This window comes from Kogia breviceps, chromosome 1 (assembly GCF_026419965.1).
Source record: "Kogia breviceps isolate mKogBre1 chromosome 1, mKogBre1 haplotype 1, whole genome shotgun sequence".
NCBI lineage: Eukaryota > Metazoa > Chordata > Mammalia > Artiodactyla > Physeteridae > Kogia > Kogia breviceps.
In genome coordinates, this window is record NC_081310.1 from 182162067 (window position 1) to 182180095 (window position 18029).

General features: G+C 48.4%; 1 protein-coding gene across 2 annotated transcripts; it reads left to right on the forward strand.

The window, feature by feature from the left end:
• The first annotated feature begins 187 nt into the window (after positions 1 to 187).
• Positions 188 to 12760, forward strand: TRIM63 (tripartite motif containing 63). Of its 2 annotated transcripts, none has more exons than XM_059082747.2 (9): positions 188 to 575; positions 1472 to 1644; positions 4469 to 4637; positions 5787 to 5882; positions 7058 to 7291; positions 8061 to 8083; positions 8424 to 8548; positions 10808 to 10879; positions 12168 to 12760. In XM_059082747.2, exons 1-9 carry the CDS (start codon positions 417 to 419, stop codon positions 12176 to 12178), a joined length of 1062 nt encoding a protein of 353 aa, XP_058938730.1. In that variant the 5' UTR covers positions 188 to 416; the 3' UTR covers positions 12179 to 12760. The 2 variants fall into 2 exon arrangements, with proteins under 2 accessions (XP_058938730.1, XP_058938719.1); XM_059082736.2 differs by having other exon boundaries at positions 288 to 575; positions 1469 to 1644.
• The last annotated feature ends 5269 nt before the right edge of the window (positions 12761 to 18029 follow it).

Here is an 18029-nt window from a genome sequence, read left to right on the forward strand (position 1 = left end):
ACCAGCCTACTGTGGGAGGAGACTAATTTTTGGAGGCAACTCTGGGTACTCAGTCCTGCCCCAAGCCTGTCCACGAACAAGCTGTTCTTGTTTACGACCCCCGTCCCAAGGGAACAGCGATTGCTCATCCTTACGTGTGATCTGAGAGGGCTGGTCTTTCAGGCCTGGAGGAAACTCAAGCCTCGCCAGCCGCTTGGCATTGGAATGCTCAGCTGGTCCCTTCCTGGGGCTCATGTGACCAGGGTCCAGCTATAAATATCAGAGGGGCCACAGACCAAGGCAGAATTCGGGCTCCAGGAGAAGACGGCAAAGAGGCTCCAGGCGGGTATTTTGTGATAAAAGGCAAGACCCCAAATCTGCTTAGAGCGAGGCAGGTGAAGGAGACAGCCAGGTGGGTCCCCACGTCTCCTGACAATATGGATTATAAGTCAAGCCTGCTCCAGGATGGAAACCCCATGGAGAACCTGGAGAAGCAGCTGATCTGCCCCATCTGCTTGGAGATGTTTACCAAGCCAGTGGTCATCTTGCCTTGTCAACACAACCTCTGCCGGAAGTGTGCCTGTGACATCTTCCAGGTCAGTGCTGGGCGTGGCCTAGAACTGGGGCCCCAGGCAGCTACGCAGTTTTCCTGCGGTGAAAACGAAAAGAAAACTTCTCTCTTAGCCCAGGACCCTTCCAAACTGGGGCTGTTTTTATCCCCCTCTGAAGTGAACCCCTACAGAGGCCTCTGGAAGGGGCCGAGGTGGGTAGGGAAGCAGCTCTGGCTGCCCCATTCCTTCTCCATGACGCACATTTCCCCTCCCCACCCTGCCTGTAGCTACTCCACCCCTGTCCTGAGCACTGCACTTGACTCTCCAATCAGGATTCCAAAAGCCTCAAGTGATAAGTGGGAGAGACAGGCGGAGAGGGGAGAGAAACCAGACCCTGGGAGCTGGAGCCAGCTCCAAAGTGGCAGGGTGCCCAGAGTTTTAGGAGAAGGGTGGCCGAGAGGCACTGAGCCATAGAGGTATCTTCCCCTTTGAAGTTCTTCCCTATAATATGGTGCAGGAGGGACTTCATCTCTCTAAGAAAAGAATGGGAGCAACGTGCATCCTGGTTGGGAGGCAGGCCTCAAAGTTCCCCAGAAGCACTTTACAGAATGATCTCTCACTATTTTTTTCTTTAAAGTAGCAGCCCTAGGAGCTGACTCTAATTATATGCCCATTTCATAAATGGGCAAACTGAGGCTTGGAGAGAAAAAGTTGCTCGCCTAAAGTCATGTGACTTGAGCCTAGGTCTGCTGACCTCCAAACCTGTTGATTGCTTGGTTACTTCTCAGGTGCTCCCTGTGTAAGCGGGCTGGTTCTCTCATTTCAGGATGGGGAGCTTTAAGTCCTCTTGGGGGTGAGCAGGGGGAAGGATAGTCGGAGGTCAGAAAGGGAAGGAGTTGAGGAGGGAGCCCAGGCCTCACCTCTGCCCTTGTCACCAGCAGGCTGCAAATCCCTACTGGACCAACCGGGGTGGCCTGGTGTCCATGTCTGGGAGCCGTTTCCGATGCCCCTCCTGCCGCCATGAAGTGATCATGGACCGTCATGGAGTGTACGGCCTGCAGAGGAATCTGCTGGTGGAGAACATCATTGATATCTACAAGCAGGAGTGCTCCAGGTCAGTTCACCCTGCAGCTGGGAGGCCATCCCCTCGCCCCAGCTCATCCTCTGAGCCCAGCTCTCCAAGGCCCCATCCTCCTTCATCTGCTCAGGATCCAGTCCCCTAGCTGGAAGAGCTATGCTAGCCAATCCAGAGAGCCATCTCCCTCTTCACCAGGCAGGAACGGAGGCTCATCGTATCCCGCAGCCCTGGCTTTTGGTGTCACCCAGTGAATGGGAGGGGATCCAGACATTAGGCTGTCCTCCTGGAAGATACTGAAACAGAAACCAGGGGAAAGATGAGATGTAAGAAGGAGAGAGAGGCACTGGAGCCAGCTAAGTGGCCCTGATAGATAGATAAATCACCCAGTGAGAACACAGCCAGTTTCTCTATAGTGATAACACCAGCGCGAGACACTGGGAATGCTTCCTGCTGCTGCTTCATGACAATCCTACGGATCAGCATGGCTTTCATCATCCCTATTTCATGGATGAGGAAGCTGAGGCTCAAAGAGGTGAAGTCAATTAGCCAAGGTTTCCCAGCTGACAAGTAGAATTGCTGGGACTGGGCCCAGTCCATCTAGCTCCAAGTCTCCCTATTTGTGAAATAGCCACTCATTCTCAGGCAGAATTTGTGCATGGTCGAAGTTGTGCAGTGGTGGGCCTCAGACTGGGGAGAGACACAGCTACCAGGGAGATCTTTACAAATCAGGACATCCTGACAAGACTTCTAGGCTGCTGACCTCATGGCCCTTGTGGTCTCAAACGTTCACCAAGTGCCTGCCTACAGGCAGTGTCTGGCCCCCCAAAAAGGTGACAGACCAGTCCTCGCTTGAGAAAGCTCTGACCTGAGAACTGTGTTTGCTACTCTGACTCTGTTACTCATGCAGTGTAGAATATTGGGTAAGTCTTTGGGCCTCCTTTTCCCCTGTCTCCAGAAAGGGACAGTAAGATTTATTATTGTGACTGTCAAGTAGGATTTTGATGGGAAATGTTAAAGATATTAAATATTTCTTGAGCAGCTACTGTGTGCAGGCACTGCACTAAGTATTTTCCGTGCATTACCCCTGTTTAATTCTCACAGTAATCCTGTAAACCATTCTCACCCTCGTTTTCTGTTGAGGAAATGGAGGCTCTGAGGGGATCAGAGGTTTGTCCTAGGCCACTCAGCTAGCAAGTGGTGAAGCTGAGAGGGAGCCTGTCTGACCTACTGCCCAGTGAACATTCTTAATCACTACTGCCTCTTATGTAGCTAGAGTTCAACACTACAAAAATGCAATGATATTGTTGATCATGATAATAATAATAATAAAATCAATATTGCACCAAAATAGTAGCCCACCCAGTGTCGACCTCGGAAGAGCATGTTGTCAAGGCCTTTCCACAGAGTTGAATGGTGATGATAGTTATTGAGGGTCTGCTCTGTGCCAGGCACTGCACATTCAGTACAGACAATTCCTGCCATGATCCCAGTAGCTCAGGGATGAAACCAAGACTCAGAGAGGTGAAATCATTTGTCCAAGGTCACAATGAGTAAGTGGCAGAACAATCTGGATTTGAACCCCGATGTTGGTGCCTGGGGCTGGGAGGATAGGCAGCTGGATGACAGAGGACACAGGTACCAGACCCTCAGGATCTTGCCTCACCTCTGCACCTACTGCCACCCCAGAGCTCCCTTCCCGTGGGATAGAGACAGGTGGCAAAGGGAGAGCCCTGCCAGCATGGGGGGACCCTGGGCTAAAAGATGCAAAAAGGAAAGTCTGGAAAGGGGACTATTTAAGACCCCGAGGGGACAATAAGGCCCAGGGTGTGATCAGCCATGCAAGGTTCTTTGGAGGGGTGGCACTGACATGATGGGAGACAGTCATTCTGAGCGGCCTGCTGTGTTAGGGGCTGGGAAAGCAGAGGTGTGTCGATGCGCCCTTGGCTCTAAATGAGTGTACAGTTAGCTGGGGCAGTAAGACCTAGACCCAAAAAATGGAATCTCGGGGAGGAAATGACCCTGAGAGAAACACAGAAAACATGCCAGAGACCCTAAAAGGAGAGAGAGAGAGAGACAAAGGGAGAAAGTCATCCTAAGAGTGTGTGTTTGTGAGGAACCAGAAGGAAGCGAATCTGGACCCTGGAAAGAATCTCGGACTGGAAATCAAGGCTTGTGCTGAGCCATTGGATGGCCCTGTGTTGCCCATGTTCTAGTTGTGTGACTTGGGGCACACATACTGCCTCTCTCTCAGAGCCTCGGGGCACCTTCACGGCATGCTTATTGATTTATTCTTTCTACCTGTATTTAATTACCACCTTCTCCATGCCAGGCACTGTACACTGCAGATTCAGGGGTGAAGAGAATAGGCAAGTTTCCCTGCTTTGATGGAGATTACAGTCTGGTGGATTAAATATAGAATTCAATGAGGCCATGAGTATAAATTGCTTTGCTCAGAGCCCAGCCTGCTGTAACCAAGAGCACGGGGACTATAATTAGAGCAAATGAACTCTAGCTTCCCATGCCGTGACTTGCTGGGTGACCTTGGGCAAGTCAATTCGCCTTTCTGGGACCCATTTTCCTCTTCTCAAAAACGTCTCAAAATGACTCTGGGATTCTGCAATCCTTCCCATGTCCTGTACTGGCAAGGCCTAGGGCCAGCTCCATCACTGGAGTTTGAATCCTAGTCTTGGTGTTATTGGCTTCCCTGGTCCTGGGTCCTCAGAGGATGGAAAGAAAAGGGTTTGGGACAGCCGACCACTGAGAGCTTGGGTCATGGATCTGGGGTGGCCTCCTGGGACTGGGGGAGGAGACAGGGACTCGAGACTCCCACCTCGTGACTTATGTCTCTTCTCCACTTCAGTCGGCCCCTGCAGAAAGGCAACCACCCCATGTGCAAGGAGCACGAAGATGAGAAAATCAACATCTACTGCCTCACATGTGAGGTCCCCACGTGCTCCATGTGCAAGGTGTTTGGGGTCCACAAGGCCTGTGAGGTGGCCCCACTGCAGAGTGTCTTCCAGGGACAAAAGGTGCTGACCTGAGCTACTTCCACCCCCAGCCCGAGCCTGCTGGACATATGATTCAGGATGCGGATTTGATCCCTGTAGATCTGCTGAGCCGGCCTTTCAGGAACAGTCACCCTGGAGGGACTTCCCATCCGCAGGGCCAGCAGCCCTTGCCTTCCTTGGGGAGGTGGCTGAGCTCATGAGTTATACTTAGAGCCGCTTGAGAGCATCTGGGTGTGGCCCCAAGGGAGAGAGAAGATCCCAGGGCCAGGCCACCAGGGCCCTCTCTGGCCACGACTTCTGACTTCTACCACCCAGTGTGGTTTGAGTCCCAGATACCCCTTCCTGTGCTGGTCACCTCTCCCTAGATTCCTCTGCAGCAGGAGGCAGCTGAGAGTCCTCTCCCTGGGCCTCTGGGCCTGTGGGCGCCCCACAATGCTGTCCATGCAGTAAGCTGTGGCTCCCTTTCTATACTCTCTCTTTTCTCCCCACCTCCTACTCTTCTCTTGATATCTCTCTTCTAGAATTCTCCAACCTCTTTCTTTTATGGATCCCTCCATTCCTAGAAACAAGCCCCTCCTCTGCCAGCACATTGCTGTGTATTTCGGGCAGCTCATTTCCCCTCTCTGGGCCTCATCTATAAAATGAGGGATGCAGAATCTCTGATATTTTCTGCTCTGGAGCTGAGCTGTACCCCAGAAACAGGCTCTTTCTAGCAGAGAGGGGAGTGAGGGTGCCGTGTTTGTTTTTTTAATTTTTTTAAAAAATTTATTTATTTATGGCTGTGTTGGGTCTTGGTTGCTGTGCACGGGCTTTCCCTAGTTGTGGCGAGCGGGGGCTACTCTTTGTTGTGGTGCGTGGGTTTCTCATTGCGGTGGCTTGTCTTGTTGAGGAGCACGGACCCTAGGCACGCGGGCTTCAGTAGCTGTGGCTCGCGGGCTCTAGAGCGCAGGCTCAGTAGTTGTGGCTCACGGGCTTAGTTGCTCCGCGGCATGTGGGATCTTCCCGGACCAGGGCTTGAACCTGTGGCCCCTGCATTCTCAGGCAGATTCTTAACCACTGCGCCACCAGGGAAGTCCGAGGGTGGCGTTTTGCTGCCACTCCCCAGAGGGCAGGTCCTGAGACTATTTTTGTCTCTCTTCTCCTGATCCTCCACCCCGTGCTCCCATCTAGACTGAGCTGAGTAACTGCATCTCCATGCTGGTAGCAGGGAACGACCGTGTTCAGACCATCATCGCTCAGCTGGAGGACTCCTGTCAAGTGACCAAGGTGAGGGGAAGACTAGCTCTGCCTGGGGGTTCGAAGCCTCCCAGTGCAGCTTGGTCTCTGGGGTGTTCAAGCAGGGATGGTGGGGGAGGGGCTGACTAATCAATTCATCCACTCGCTCAACAAACGCTTCTTGAGGACAGCTGTGTGTCAGGCTCTGCCAGAGGTGCTGAGGATGGGGCGGTGAGCAGGACAGACTAGCTCCCTGACTTCAGGCAGTGTCCCACCAATAATTCCCAGCATTTATTCAGCACTAGTAGCTTTTAGAACGTTGTTCTCCAGTGTGCTGTAGACTAAAGCTTCTCAAACTTTAATGTGCGTGCAAACCACCCTGGGATCTTGTTAAAGTTCAAGTTCTGATTCAGTAGGTCTAGAAAGAGGCATGAGATTCTGCTTTTCTAACAAGCTCCCAGGATTTGCCCAAGTTGCTAGTCCATGAACTACACTTTGAGGAGCAAGAGTGTAGAGGCAGAAGGCAACTTTTCTATCCCTGCAAAAGCACCCATGATTTCCATCTCCCCTTGTGGGGACCTGGGAATGAGATGGGGGAAAGGGATCATTACATTTCTGGTGGACAAAAGAGTTGTGTGAAGGATAGGTTTAAAGAAAGGAAGAGGGATGTTGTTATTACCCATAACAACATAATAACTGGGAGGGGCTCCCAGTCTGACAGAGGATACTAGAGCCCCCAGTCTGATGAGATGCTATTATTATACCCATTTTATAGGTAAGGAAACTAAGATTAGCATCAGTGTTGGACAGAGAAGGAAGCCTCAATGTGGAGGCCACTGGGGAGGAGCAGCTTCTCCACCTCTCTGATGACTAAATGATGCAGAGCCTCCCAAATCTGGTCTTGGTCCTAAAATGGGAGGAAGACTGTGACTTGGGGAGGCCCATGTACATCATCTCATCTGACCTCAGAGTCTCTACTTTTGAGGAAGGGTGTAGCTTTCTCTATGACACTCTCCTCCAAATGTTACCGGTGTACTAAGCGGCTAGGAAACCTTAGCAAATGCTTTCTTCTTGCTAAGGCTTCATTTCGTGTTCTGTAAAATGGGGGTGCAGTAAATCTCTCCCAGCTTCAGACTTTCTGTTCCTAGCACACCCATCCCAAGAAGGAAGCGTTGGGGATAGGAAGGAGGGCCTGCAGGATGTGACTCCAAGATTTCTGTCCCCAGGACAACAGTCACAAGGTGAAGGAAGAGCTGAGCCAGAAGTTTGATGTGCTGTACGCCATCCTGGACGAGAAGAAGAGTGAACTGCTGCAGCGGATCACGTGGGAGCAGGAAGAGAAGCTCAGCTTCCACGAGGCCCTCATCCAGCAATATCGGGAGCAACTGGAGAAGTCCACCAAGCTGGTGGAGACAGCCATCCAGTCCCTGGACGAGCCTGGCGGGGCCATCTTCCTCTCGGTGAGCAGGACTGGGAGGGTGTGGGCACTTCAACTGAACGACTCTGTCTAAGGGTCAAGTCGTGCTCCATCACTGATCACCAAAGAATGTGCCCTTGGGCAAGTCATTTAATGCTCTCCAAGCCTCAGTTTTCTCCTCTGTAAAGTGTGCAAGTAACAAACAGTTCCTACCTTCTTTCCTCTTAACTGACTTTATGAGGATCATATAAAAGGATGTTTGTGAAATGGCTTTGCCAGTGACAAAATACAGTGTCCACGTAGAGACTATTAATTGAGCACCTGCCATAGGCCAGCCACTGAGGTGGAGACATAGCTGAACGAGACACAGCCCTACCCTAGAAGAGCTTCTTGGGGGAGACATAAAAGGATCAGCTATAAGATTTTGTGAAGGAAGAGTAAAGTTCAATAAAAATTTCCTAAGCACGTACTGTGGGCCAGGCTTTGTGCTACACATTGGGTGTAAAAAGGAGATTAGGTATCCTTCTCATCTTGAAGATTTCAGAGTTTAAGAGGGTTTAGACTGATACTCCTAGAATCCAAGCTTCCTGCCAGGACAATGGGAGGGTCCTAGGATGATGAGTAAGATGTGTGCAGACTATGGACAGAGGGAAAATCCCAGTTCTGTTCTGCTGAAGCTGAGGAGCAGGTCACAACTGGGCTAGGGAACGGCACCAAGTGCCCATCTGCAGAGCCCAGTCACTGGGTTTGCTGATTTCCTGGCGCTACCCTTTCTGCAGTCCTAACCCTTTGCTCTTTCTTTGCCCCCACAGAGTGCCAAGCAACTCATCAGAAGGTCAGTGTCTCTCCAGGGCTATGATCCAAGGCCCCAGCTCCCTTCAGGGCCTCTGACTTCTGTCCAGAGGGCCTCCTCCTTTGCGCTAGGTCTGCTGGGAGGATCTCACCCCAGGATAGCTTTCCTGGCCTTTGCACCCCTGCTTTCTTGGACCATCCATTCTGCTTGTGACTGGAGAGGGAATGCTCCATCCTCCAGGGGGAGTCACTGGGTGCAAGGCCTGGGTGTGGGCACAAGCGCAAGCACTGGTATAAGTTCGGGCTAAAACAGCTCCTTCCTTCTCTGAGGCCAGGGATCTCACTGTGCTCCCACCCCACCCCTTTTTCTCTCTCCCCTACAGCATTGTGGAAGCGTCCAAGGGTTGCCAGCTGGGGAAGATAGAGCAGGGCTTTGAAAACATGGACTACTTTACTTTGGACGTAGAGCACATAGCAGACACCCTGAGGGCCATCGACTTCGGGACAGGTAAGGGGCTATTTCCCCCCAAAAGCAGCTTCCCTCCCACTGAGCCCCACATAGAGGCAGATACACTAGCAAAGACGCCCAGATATCAGTTAAATTCATACACCCAACTTCTGGATGAGCCCAGAGCCCACCACAGTGCCTGGTACATAATTGTTGCTCCCTTAATTATATATGGATCTGCTATAGGGAGGAACCTGGGGCAATAGAAAGAGCTTGGCAACTGGAGTCAGGCAGACCTAAGGTCAAATCCGGTTCTACCACTTCTTATCTGTGTGACATTTTGGAGGCTCCCTCCACCTCTGAAGTTAGGAGCTTCATTTCCCAACTTTAAACTTAGGTAACAAATGGGCCTACTGATAATGACCACTGAATGATGCTGCTGCAACAAACAAGATATTGCTTCAGAAGCCTTTGTAAGATGTTAGACATATACTAGTTATTGCCTAAAGCTAATCTTGGCTTCAGCTTCTTACTGCTATAATCGCAGATACTCAGGCACCTTAATTTATCTGTATTCTGTCCTTGCTTCTGTTGGTGATTACTCTTCCATAACTTACATATATAATAATTGTAACAATATAACCATAACAATAATAAAGGAAAAATAATAAGAGAAAATGAGGCAACCAGATGGAGAGCAAAGATTTTGATAGTTTGCTCAAGGTTACACAGTTGAAAGATAGCTAGTTAGCAACGAAGAAAGAGAGGGCAGAGGATCCAATTCTACTGAATGTTGCGTTTGTCTGAGAGGTGATGCTCCAATGATCTGCTGAGAGAAAGAAAGGGCGGTAGAGGTTGTTCAGGAACAGGGAAGAACTGTGAGTGGGCTGGCAAGAGAAACAGAAAAGCTTCTTGGCACCTCCTGCATCTGCTCTCCTGCAAGCTTTCAGACTCTGATGTGTTAAATCTATTCCCAGAAGCCCAAATATACCCTATTCTTGGGTAAGGACAAAATGCATCCCAAAGCTGAGACGCCAACAGACTTGGGTGTATCCACTGCTGTACACCATCTGCTCCACTGTCACCCTCCCTAAGCTAAGATATTCAAGAGTGGATCATACTATGTGAACGGTCCGACATTGTGACTATCTGCACTGCCTTCAGTAGTCTCCCTGAGCCTCCGTGTCCTCATGAATAAATGGCGAGAGTACCCACAGCTACCATTTATTGAGCACTTTCTATATCAGGGGTGCTGAGCCCTAGACGTGAATTTTGTTGTTTAATACAACAATTTTAAGAGGTAGTTCTCTTGTCATCTCCATTTTGTAACGGAGGCAATAAAACCAAGGAAAGGTGAGAGGCTTGCAGAGGCCACATACCAGCAAGTAACCCCGCGCAGATTCCACCGAGGGCCTTCTGGGGATTTTATGAGGCAGTGCGTGTACAGTCCTTAGCACAAGGAAGCACTTGGCACATTGTAAGTTCTCAGCAAATGCTGCTATGAGTCGTTAATTGTGATAATGGTTAAACCGTCACAAAACCATTCCCTGGGTTATCCACAGATCCCAATTGTCAGTTGGAGGAATTAACTCTTTGGAGCCTCTCCCCAGATACTCTTGACAAATGCTCTGAGTCTGTAGTGACCCCTCAGGGCCCCCAAAGGCTTAAGGAAGTGGCTTGAGAGAGGGGGTGGGGAAAGGGCACGTTCCCTGTGAGTAGCGCTTGAAGGCAATACCCCAGGATGGGAGAGTGAGTACAAAGGTTGCGGCACAGTCACTGTCTGAGGCTCAGTTTCAGACAGCTAAGGAGCAGATGGCCCCAGAAGGGGGCTCCACGCCCCACATCCACGCCTCTGTAGGCTAAGGAATGCGGAAAACTGAAGAAGGAGTGCTAGGCAAGCAGATTTCAAAGGCTGAGCAGATTCCTTCAGAATAAGGACTCTGATCCCTGAGAATCAAGGCGTTTTTGTCCCATTTTCCCCGGGTAAAGTTGATCTGTCTAAGAAATGTGCAGCGCTACACAGTGTGCTTTCCCAAAGGTCCCTCTAGTCGCAGGCAGATCAAGTGACAGATGCTGCTGCTGCTACTGGAAAAAAGGAGGTCTTGAGCCTCCCTCGCTTGGAAGGGTGTGGGAAGAAAGGAGGAGGTTGGGGAAGGAGGACACAAGCCCATCACCTCCTGGGCCAGTGATGTCACCGCGTGGCCAAATTTGATCCCGACTGGTCGTGGAACGAATGCTGTCTCCAGCCTGGATCTCCTTTGAGCCTCTCCTCTGAGACACCAGCCCCAACCTAATGCAATTGTTCTTTGTCACACACAGGTGAGGAAGAGGAGGAGTTTATTGAAGAAGAAAATCAGGAAGAGGAAGAGTCCACAGAGGGGAAGGAAGAAGGTGAGAAATCCGTCTCCCTCCTTTCATTCATTCATTCATTCAGTGACAACATGAGATCCCTACTGAGTGCAAAGTGCTGTGCTTGACGGTGGGGTGATGTTTCTTGTTCCCTGTAGGGGTTTTAAACCTATTAAGGTAAAGTCGAGTTCCCTTCACTCTTAGAGAACTCCCTCAAACTGTTCATAATAAAAAGCTCCCATTTTACATCTAAATGACCTTCCTAAACAGAAAGTGACACAGTGTAACAGAGGCAAAAGAGAGCACCCACAAGGCAGGCTTGGCCCAATGTGCAAAATTTTAAAAATTAGTTGTCGAGGGCTTCCCTCGTGGCGCAGTGGTTGAGAGTCCGCCTGCCGATGCAGGGGACACGGGTTCGTGCCCTGGTCCGGGAGGATCCCACGTGCCGCGGAGCGGCTGGGCCCATCATGAGCCATGGCCGCTGAGCCTGCGCGTCCGGAACCTGTGCTCCGAACAGTGAGAGGCCCGCGTACTGCAAAAAAAAAAAAAAAAAAAAAAAAAAAAAAAAAAAAAAAATTAGTTGTCGACATTTTTTAAATTAGTAGATTTTTTTTAAAAGGATGTTTTGTTTTTGTTTTTTTTAAAAGAAGAGTTCAACTCAGACTCTGGATTTTCACCTTGTCAAAATGTGGAAAGCGCTAGCAACGCTAGGCTTGCCCTTCTCCCTAGTCTCAGATAGCTGGCTCTGGGAAGTGGTTGCCTCCTTTGGATGGGACATCCATTTGCTAGTTTGCCCAGCCCCACCACTGCAGCCTGCCTGCTTGACCCATTCATGTCACCTGGCCCCATAGGTATATGAGTTTCCCAACCTGGCAGAGTATAGTTAAGGGCCTGGGTTCTGAATCACAGCTTTACCACGGACTAGCGGTGTGTTCTTGGGCAGTTCACGACTTTTCTGAGTCTTGACCTACTCATCTATGCAAGGGGGCATAACAGTACTGACCTCAAAAGATTAGGCTGTAATCAGGAGTAAATTAGGTAATCATTTAACACAGTGCCTGGCACATAGAAATGTCATGTTTGCTAATGTTCTTATTTTTCAATTCAAGTTATTATTGGAACTAAATTCCAATCCAGCTAAAAAATACAAAGTAGGCTTCTAGAGTTTTTACATTGGATCTGAAATCCAGAGCATTTAGGCAGCTAAATTCGATTGCGATTTTAAAAGGAAGAGGCCAGGCAGGAATTGGAGTCTGATAATTTTGTCACTGCATCCTGGTAAGCCCTGAGTCCCTACCTCACCTTGTGTTTCTTCGTCTTTTTCTTTCAGGACACCAGTAAGGAGATGGATGAGGGAGAGACCGTCTAGATGCTGAGAGACTGGGGAGGGTGGGGAATGGGCCCAGTTGCCTTGGTGACAGGCCCAGGGTGGGAGGGGTCAGGGCCCCTGGAGGGGCAATGGGGAGGTGTGTCTTCTCTCTGCTCAGAGAGCAGGAACTAGGAGCGGGACCTCACCGCTGTGTCCAGCGTCACGAGCCAGAGTTGGAAACGTGCTTGAAACAACCACACTGGATACTTTCCTACGTTGGTGCAAAATGGAATATTTTGTACATTTTTAAAATGTGATTTTTGTATATACTTGTATATGTATGCCAATTTGGTGCTTTTTGTAAAAGAACTTTTGTATGATAATGTCTGGTCATCGTGTGACGGGCGATTGTTATAAAGAAGGGAGGGAAGCCAGGTTGATACAGCCACCCACTTCCTCTCCTTGGTGGGAGGGGCTCCGTAGCACTCACAGACCTAGGAAAGGATAAGGTACTGTATTTCAGTGTCTATTCCTGACATAAGGGACAGTGACTGAGTTTGTGTTACATGTTGTTTTAATAAATGCACAGCGCTTTCTTCCATTTATTACCAAAAGAGCTGGGGTTTCATTCAGCCTTTTTTTCAGAGAGGACAGTTCAGGGTAGACGGACAGAAGGCCTGATTGGAAGAGTGCAGCAGGAAGTAGACAGTGATGGCAAGCCCAGGTTTCTATCCCACCAAAGAAGTTGTCCTTTAAACCTGCATTTCCCAATGAGAACTACGTGGAAAACTGGCCCCGAGAGGACCCTCCAGAAAAGGGTTCAATGCCTTATTTTCTGGTTCTCCAGAAAACAGAGCCCGAGGCAAAGAGTAAACACTTTAGTTCAGCTACATTCCCAGGGCAGCCAGAGTGAAGGGAAGTGGAAGCAAGTCAGGAAAGGAGAGAAGCAAATACAAAATATCGCGTTACCCAGCTGGCCACAGCTCCACCAAGAGACCCCTGGCTGCTTGCTCAGCCAAGGGAGATGCTTCTAGCAGGTTACAAAGACCAGCTTGCCTCAAACAGTTCATCAGAGGGAAGGGAGAGACCTGTCTGCTGGCTTCCTTCACCTCCCGTCTCCCAGGATTGGAGTTTGCCTCCCGGAGAGTTAATGCCCCTGCTCTTCCATTGCATCACTTGGCCCTCTGGGCAGCTGTGGGGGAAGCTAGAAGGCACCTGTCAGCTGACCCTGCAGGTGGTGGGTGGAGCGGAGCCTCCAGGGGCCAGTGGGGTTGGGTGTGTGTTTTGTGTCAGTCTCAGCCTATCAGCAACCAATGTTGTGGTTAGACTGGCCCTTGTAGTTCTTATTATGATTTCAAGATGCCCTTAAGTACTAACCATCAGGAAATTCTGAAAAAATAAAGGTTTATGATTTACAAGATCTGCAAATTACATAGCATCCCTGGGGCCGTGCAGTGAGTTCGCGGGTGGAGAGAGCGAGGGAGAAAGCAAGAGCCTGGGTTCCGCTTTTATTGGGGTCTAGGGTGGGGGCCTAGGGTTTCAAAGGCTCACTCTTTTTTTTTTTTTTTTTTTTTTTGCGGTACGCTGGCCTCTCACTGTTTTGGCCTCTCCCGTTGCAGAGCGCAGGCTCCGGACGCACAGGCTCAGTGGCCATGGCTCACGGGCCCAGCCGCTCCACGGCATGTGGGATCTTCCCGGACCGGGGCACGAACCTGTGTCCGCTGCATCGGCAGGCGGACTCTCAACCACTGCGCCACGAGGGAAGCCTAAAAGGCTCACTCTTTATTGGTGAATTTAGAACATAAGAGAGGGAATTTAAAGCATGGGAAGAGGGAAAAAAGCGAATGGCTCAAATGGTCAGTTAGCAAAATCAACTAAGATCTCCAAAACAAAGGAGCCTCAGTGGGGAGATGAGGCCTGGCTCTTTATCTAGTGCTGTGGCTGGCAAGGTGTTCATTAGAGATAGCCCTGAAGTGGTTGCCTCTTTTGAAATGGATGGCAGTCAAAGCTCAAGTCGGACACTCACATTACAAAAAAGAAAATAAAAAAAACAAAACAAACCTGTCAGGGCTAACGGCAGGGGTGCTAGGGCTACTGCCGCCCCCGTCGCAGTGGTCACCATGGAGGCTCTGCTGGAGCTCAGATTTACTCCAGGGAAGGCCAAGACAGCCACCCGTGCCAGCGGATGAGGCGATGACCGCAGCTGAAGTAGCATCCAGGCTCTCCATGAACAAGGGGCCAAGGGGCTAGGAGAGAGGTGCAGCTGAGCGAATCTGAGGTGGTGCGTTAACTGGGTCTGAGACACCTCGGATTTAGAAATCTGAGGAACACTGCAGAGTCTGTCCCAACTTTTCGACATTCAGAACTCAGTAGCAACTTAAGGGCTCTGAGCAGTCCTGCCATAATGAAAGCTGTTTAACTTTAGACAAATTACTGGTCCATCGAGTTCACGGTGTTTGGAATACCACCTGATCTTTTTTTTTTTTTTTTTTTGCGGTATGCGGGCCTCTCACTGTTGTGGCCTCTCCCATTGCGGGGCACAGGCTCCGGACGCGCAGGCCCAGCGGCCATGGCTCACGGGCTTAGTTGCTCCGCGGCATGTGGGATCCTCCCGGACCGGGGCACGAACCCGTGTCTCCTGCATCGGCAGGCGGATTCTCAACCACTGGCCACCAGGGAAGCCCCCACCTGATCTTTAAAGCTCTTAGTATTTCTTGGTGGATTGACTATATAACCCAGCATTTCCCAACTTATTTATTCACATGACATCCTCCAGAACTAGCATTCTATGGAATTCACTTTACAAAAATGTTTTAAACCCTCACACCTCTGCCCATTTTCACTTCTGGGAGTTTTTCCAAGGCTAACTCAGTCCTTAACTTTGAATTTCAGGTAATCAGATTTTGCTTTCATTTCTAGTCCTTAAATTCTGAAGCTTCAATGTTTTTTTAAAAAAATGTGTAACATATTACCTACACACAAGTGCACAGAACTAACTTTAGAGTTAAATAAACTACTGTATAGTGAAATCCTATGCTGTTACTTAGCAAGTCAAGAAAAGGAACATTATACGTTTAACTGAATCACTTTGCTGTACATCCAAAACACTGTAAATCAATTACACTTCAACTAAAAAACCAAACAAACAAACAAAAAAACAACGAATAGGGACTTCCTTGGCAGTCGAGTGGTTAAGACTCCTCGCTTCCACTGCAGGGGGCATGGGTTTGATCCCTGGATGGGGAACTAATATCCCCCATGCTGCGCAGTGCAGCCAAGAAAAAAAAAGAAAAAGGAAAAGAACCCAAGAAACACGTCATGTGTCTCCCTCCTCCTGCTTGGAGGTAGCCACTATCCTATTTTTGTTTTTCCACTAGACCACCAGGGAAGTCTATCCTTTTTTTTTTTTTTTAACAATCACACACTTGCTTTTCTTCATAGTTCGAAATTATCCTCCTATAGAAGACTGAAGGAATTTGAGGCCATAAAGTTAGAAGCTTTCATCACCTTGAAATCACAAGAATCAGGATTACAACCTGTCCACATTCTGTCTCCAGATTTCTTCTCCAGGTTACTTGATCACATATGAGATAGGCATGTCCATCCACTATCTTGTCACTTATCAGAGGGAGGAGGGAGGACAGTCAAGGTTCTGTAGTCAGAAATTTGAATTCCAGGGAGATTACCGCTCTTTGCAGATAAGGGAATCTCTACTTTGCCACACAAAGGGCTCTCACAAACCAGAACACTTAAGGGTGGTATGAAGGGTTCTTGATCAACAAGTTTCTTTTAAGATCATGCTGTAAGGAAACTGGTTTCAGAGGGTTATTCCATGAATCTTGAATATGGTTCCATAGGCTGCTGCATTAGAATCATCAGAGGTTTATTTTTCCCTAAACCTTTAATTCTGGGAAATTTCAAACTTATGGAAAAGTAGAGGGAATATAACATACCTTCTATACTTATCACTCAGATTCAACAGTTACAGACACTTGTTTCTTCTCCATCATTACTCCTTCCCCACACTGGGATTATTTTAAGGCAAATCCCAGATATCATGCCTTTTTATCCTTCAATACTTTAGATAAAGGTCCTTTTCAAAATCATAACCATTTATACCATAAAAAATGAACAATAATTTCACAATAGCATTCAACTCAGAAGTTTAGAAAATATAGGTTCCCAGACCTACAGAATCAGATTCATTGTGGAATGTAGGTGTTGACCAAAATAAAAATGTACAACACAAAACTTGTGAGTTAGGGCTTCCCTGGTGGCGCAGTGGTTGAGAGTCCGCTTGCCGATGAAGGGGACAGGGGTTCATGTCCCGGTCTGGGAAGTTCCCACGTGCCGTGGAGCGGCTAGGCCCGTGAGCCATGGCTGCTGAACCTGCATGTCCGGAGCCTGTGCTCCGCAACGGGAGAGGCCACAACAGTGAGAGGCCTTGGGGTCCTTACTAAGGAGCTGCTCCGAAGAGGTAAGGGAGGAGCCAAGATATATATGAATTTTTTTTGCTGGGAAAAATATGTAGTCTGCTAATCACAAAAAACAGACAGCTCAAGTTAATGATTTTAGTGCTTTCCTATGTAAGGGAAGGTGCATGAATCTGGCATCATTAAAAATTTTCATTACATGTGCATCTTAACTACCTAGGGGCCAGTATATCCAAAGCCCAGAATACTTCTTATTTTTCTCCATCCTGAATTCTCCTCAGTGGCAGAATGTAGTAGCTAATGGCTTGATCCTTGTGGCAGGAAACATTTTTTTCTTTATAGGGGAATCTACATTTTTAGAATAAAATTGTTGAGGTCTGGAAATTGCTAGGTCATTAGCATAGGACCTTCTGGGGATCTGTGAATAGAATACAAGTGTAGCAGTTTTTCAGTATATCAAAGTCTTAACTAATTAGTGAAACTCTTGCAAATCAATTAAAATGCATCCTAGAAAAGTATTAATTTAAGGGAATGTTGGCAAATAAGTTTTTATAAAATGAATATATGTGTCTGGATCCAATTTATAAATCTCCACATATTGAGAATTTACAATGTGCTTTGCATTAAAGGGAATGAGAGGGACATAGATGACACACTTTTTTAAAGCATAAATGTTTTGCCCTCAAATAAATTATAAGATTAATCTGAGCATAGGGCAGTTTGAAACTACAACACGACTGAGATGGACCAGCAAGAAACACCTGTGAACTGCACCTACCTCACTTACTCTCATCTAAGTGACCAGCCCTGTATTTATATACTTCTTTATTTCAATCCAATTCACAGGCATTTAACTAAGTGCTCAGTAGGTGCTCAGAGCTAAACTAAATTGTAATAGAAGTACAAAATACATCCCAGCTCTCAAAGAGCTTAAAATCTAGTGGGGAGATCCGGTGTGTGGCAAACATTGCCCTCTGAGAAAGGCGCCATTAAGACCCTCATTAGCCTCAGGGCCCGATTGTACTCTCCTTCGTATACATGCTGGACTTTACGGTATGAACGTAAAAAAGGAAATGGCCTTTGGCCAGATCGCTCCAGGGACCTGCTCAGTTAATGAGAGTCCCTGGTTGTTCCCCAAAGCTAGGAAAAACAATCCTGGAGGGAAAATTGGTGCCTTTGTGGGACAAACAATAGATCCGCTGATACAGATAAGGTGGCGACTAAACCGAGAGACGATAAACCCGCTAATGCAGTTATGGTGGCCACTAAGCCTAAAATTAAAAAGTAGTTCCACAAAACAAAGGTTATACAAAGTTTCTACTTTACAATAACTATACAAAGTCCCTGCTTTAGGGGTATATAGACGGCTATGCTTTGTTATTAAATTTGTCTTGCAACCATCAGTTGCTCGTGCCCTTCTGATCCCATACCTTGGTGCTTTCAGTTCCCT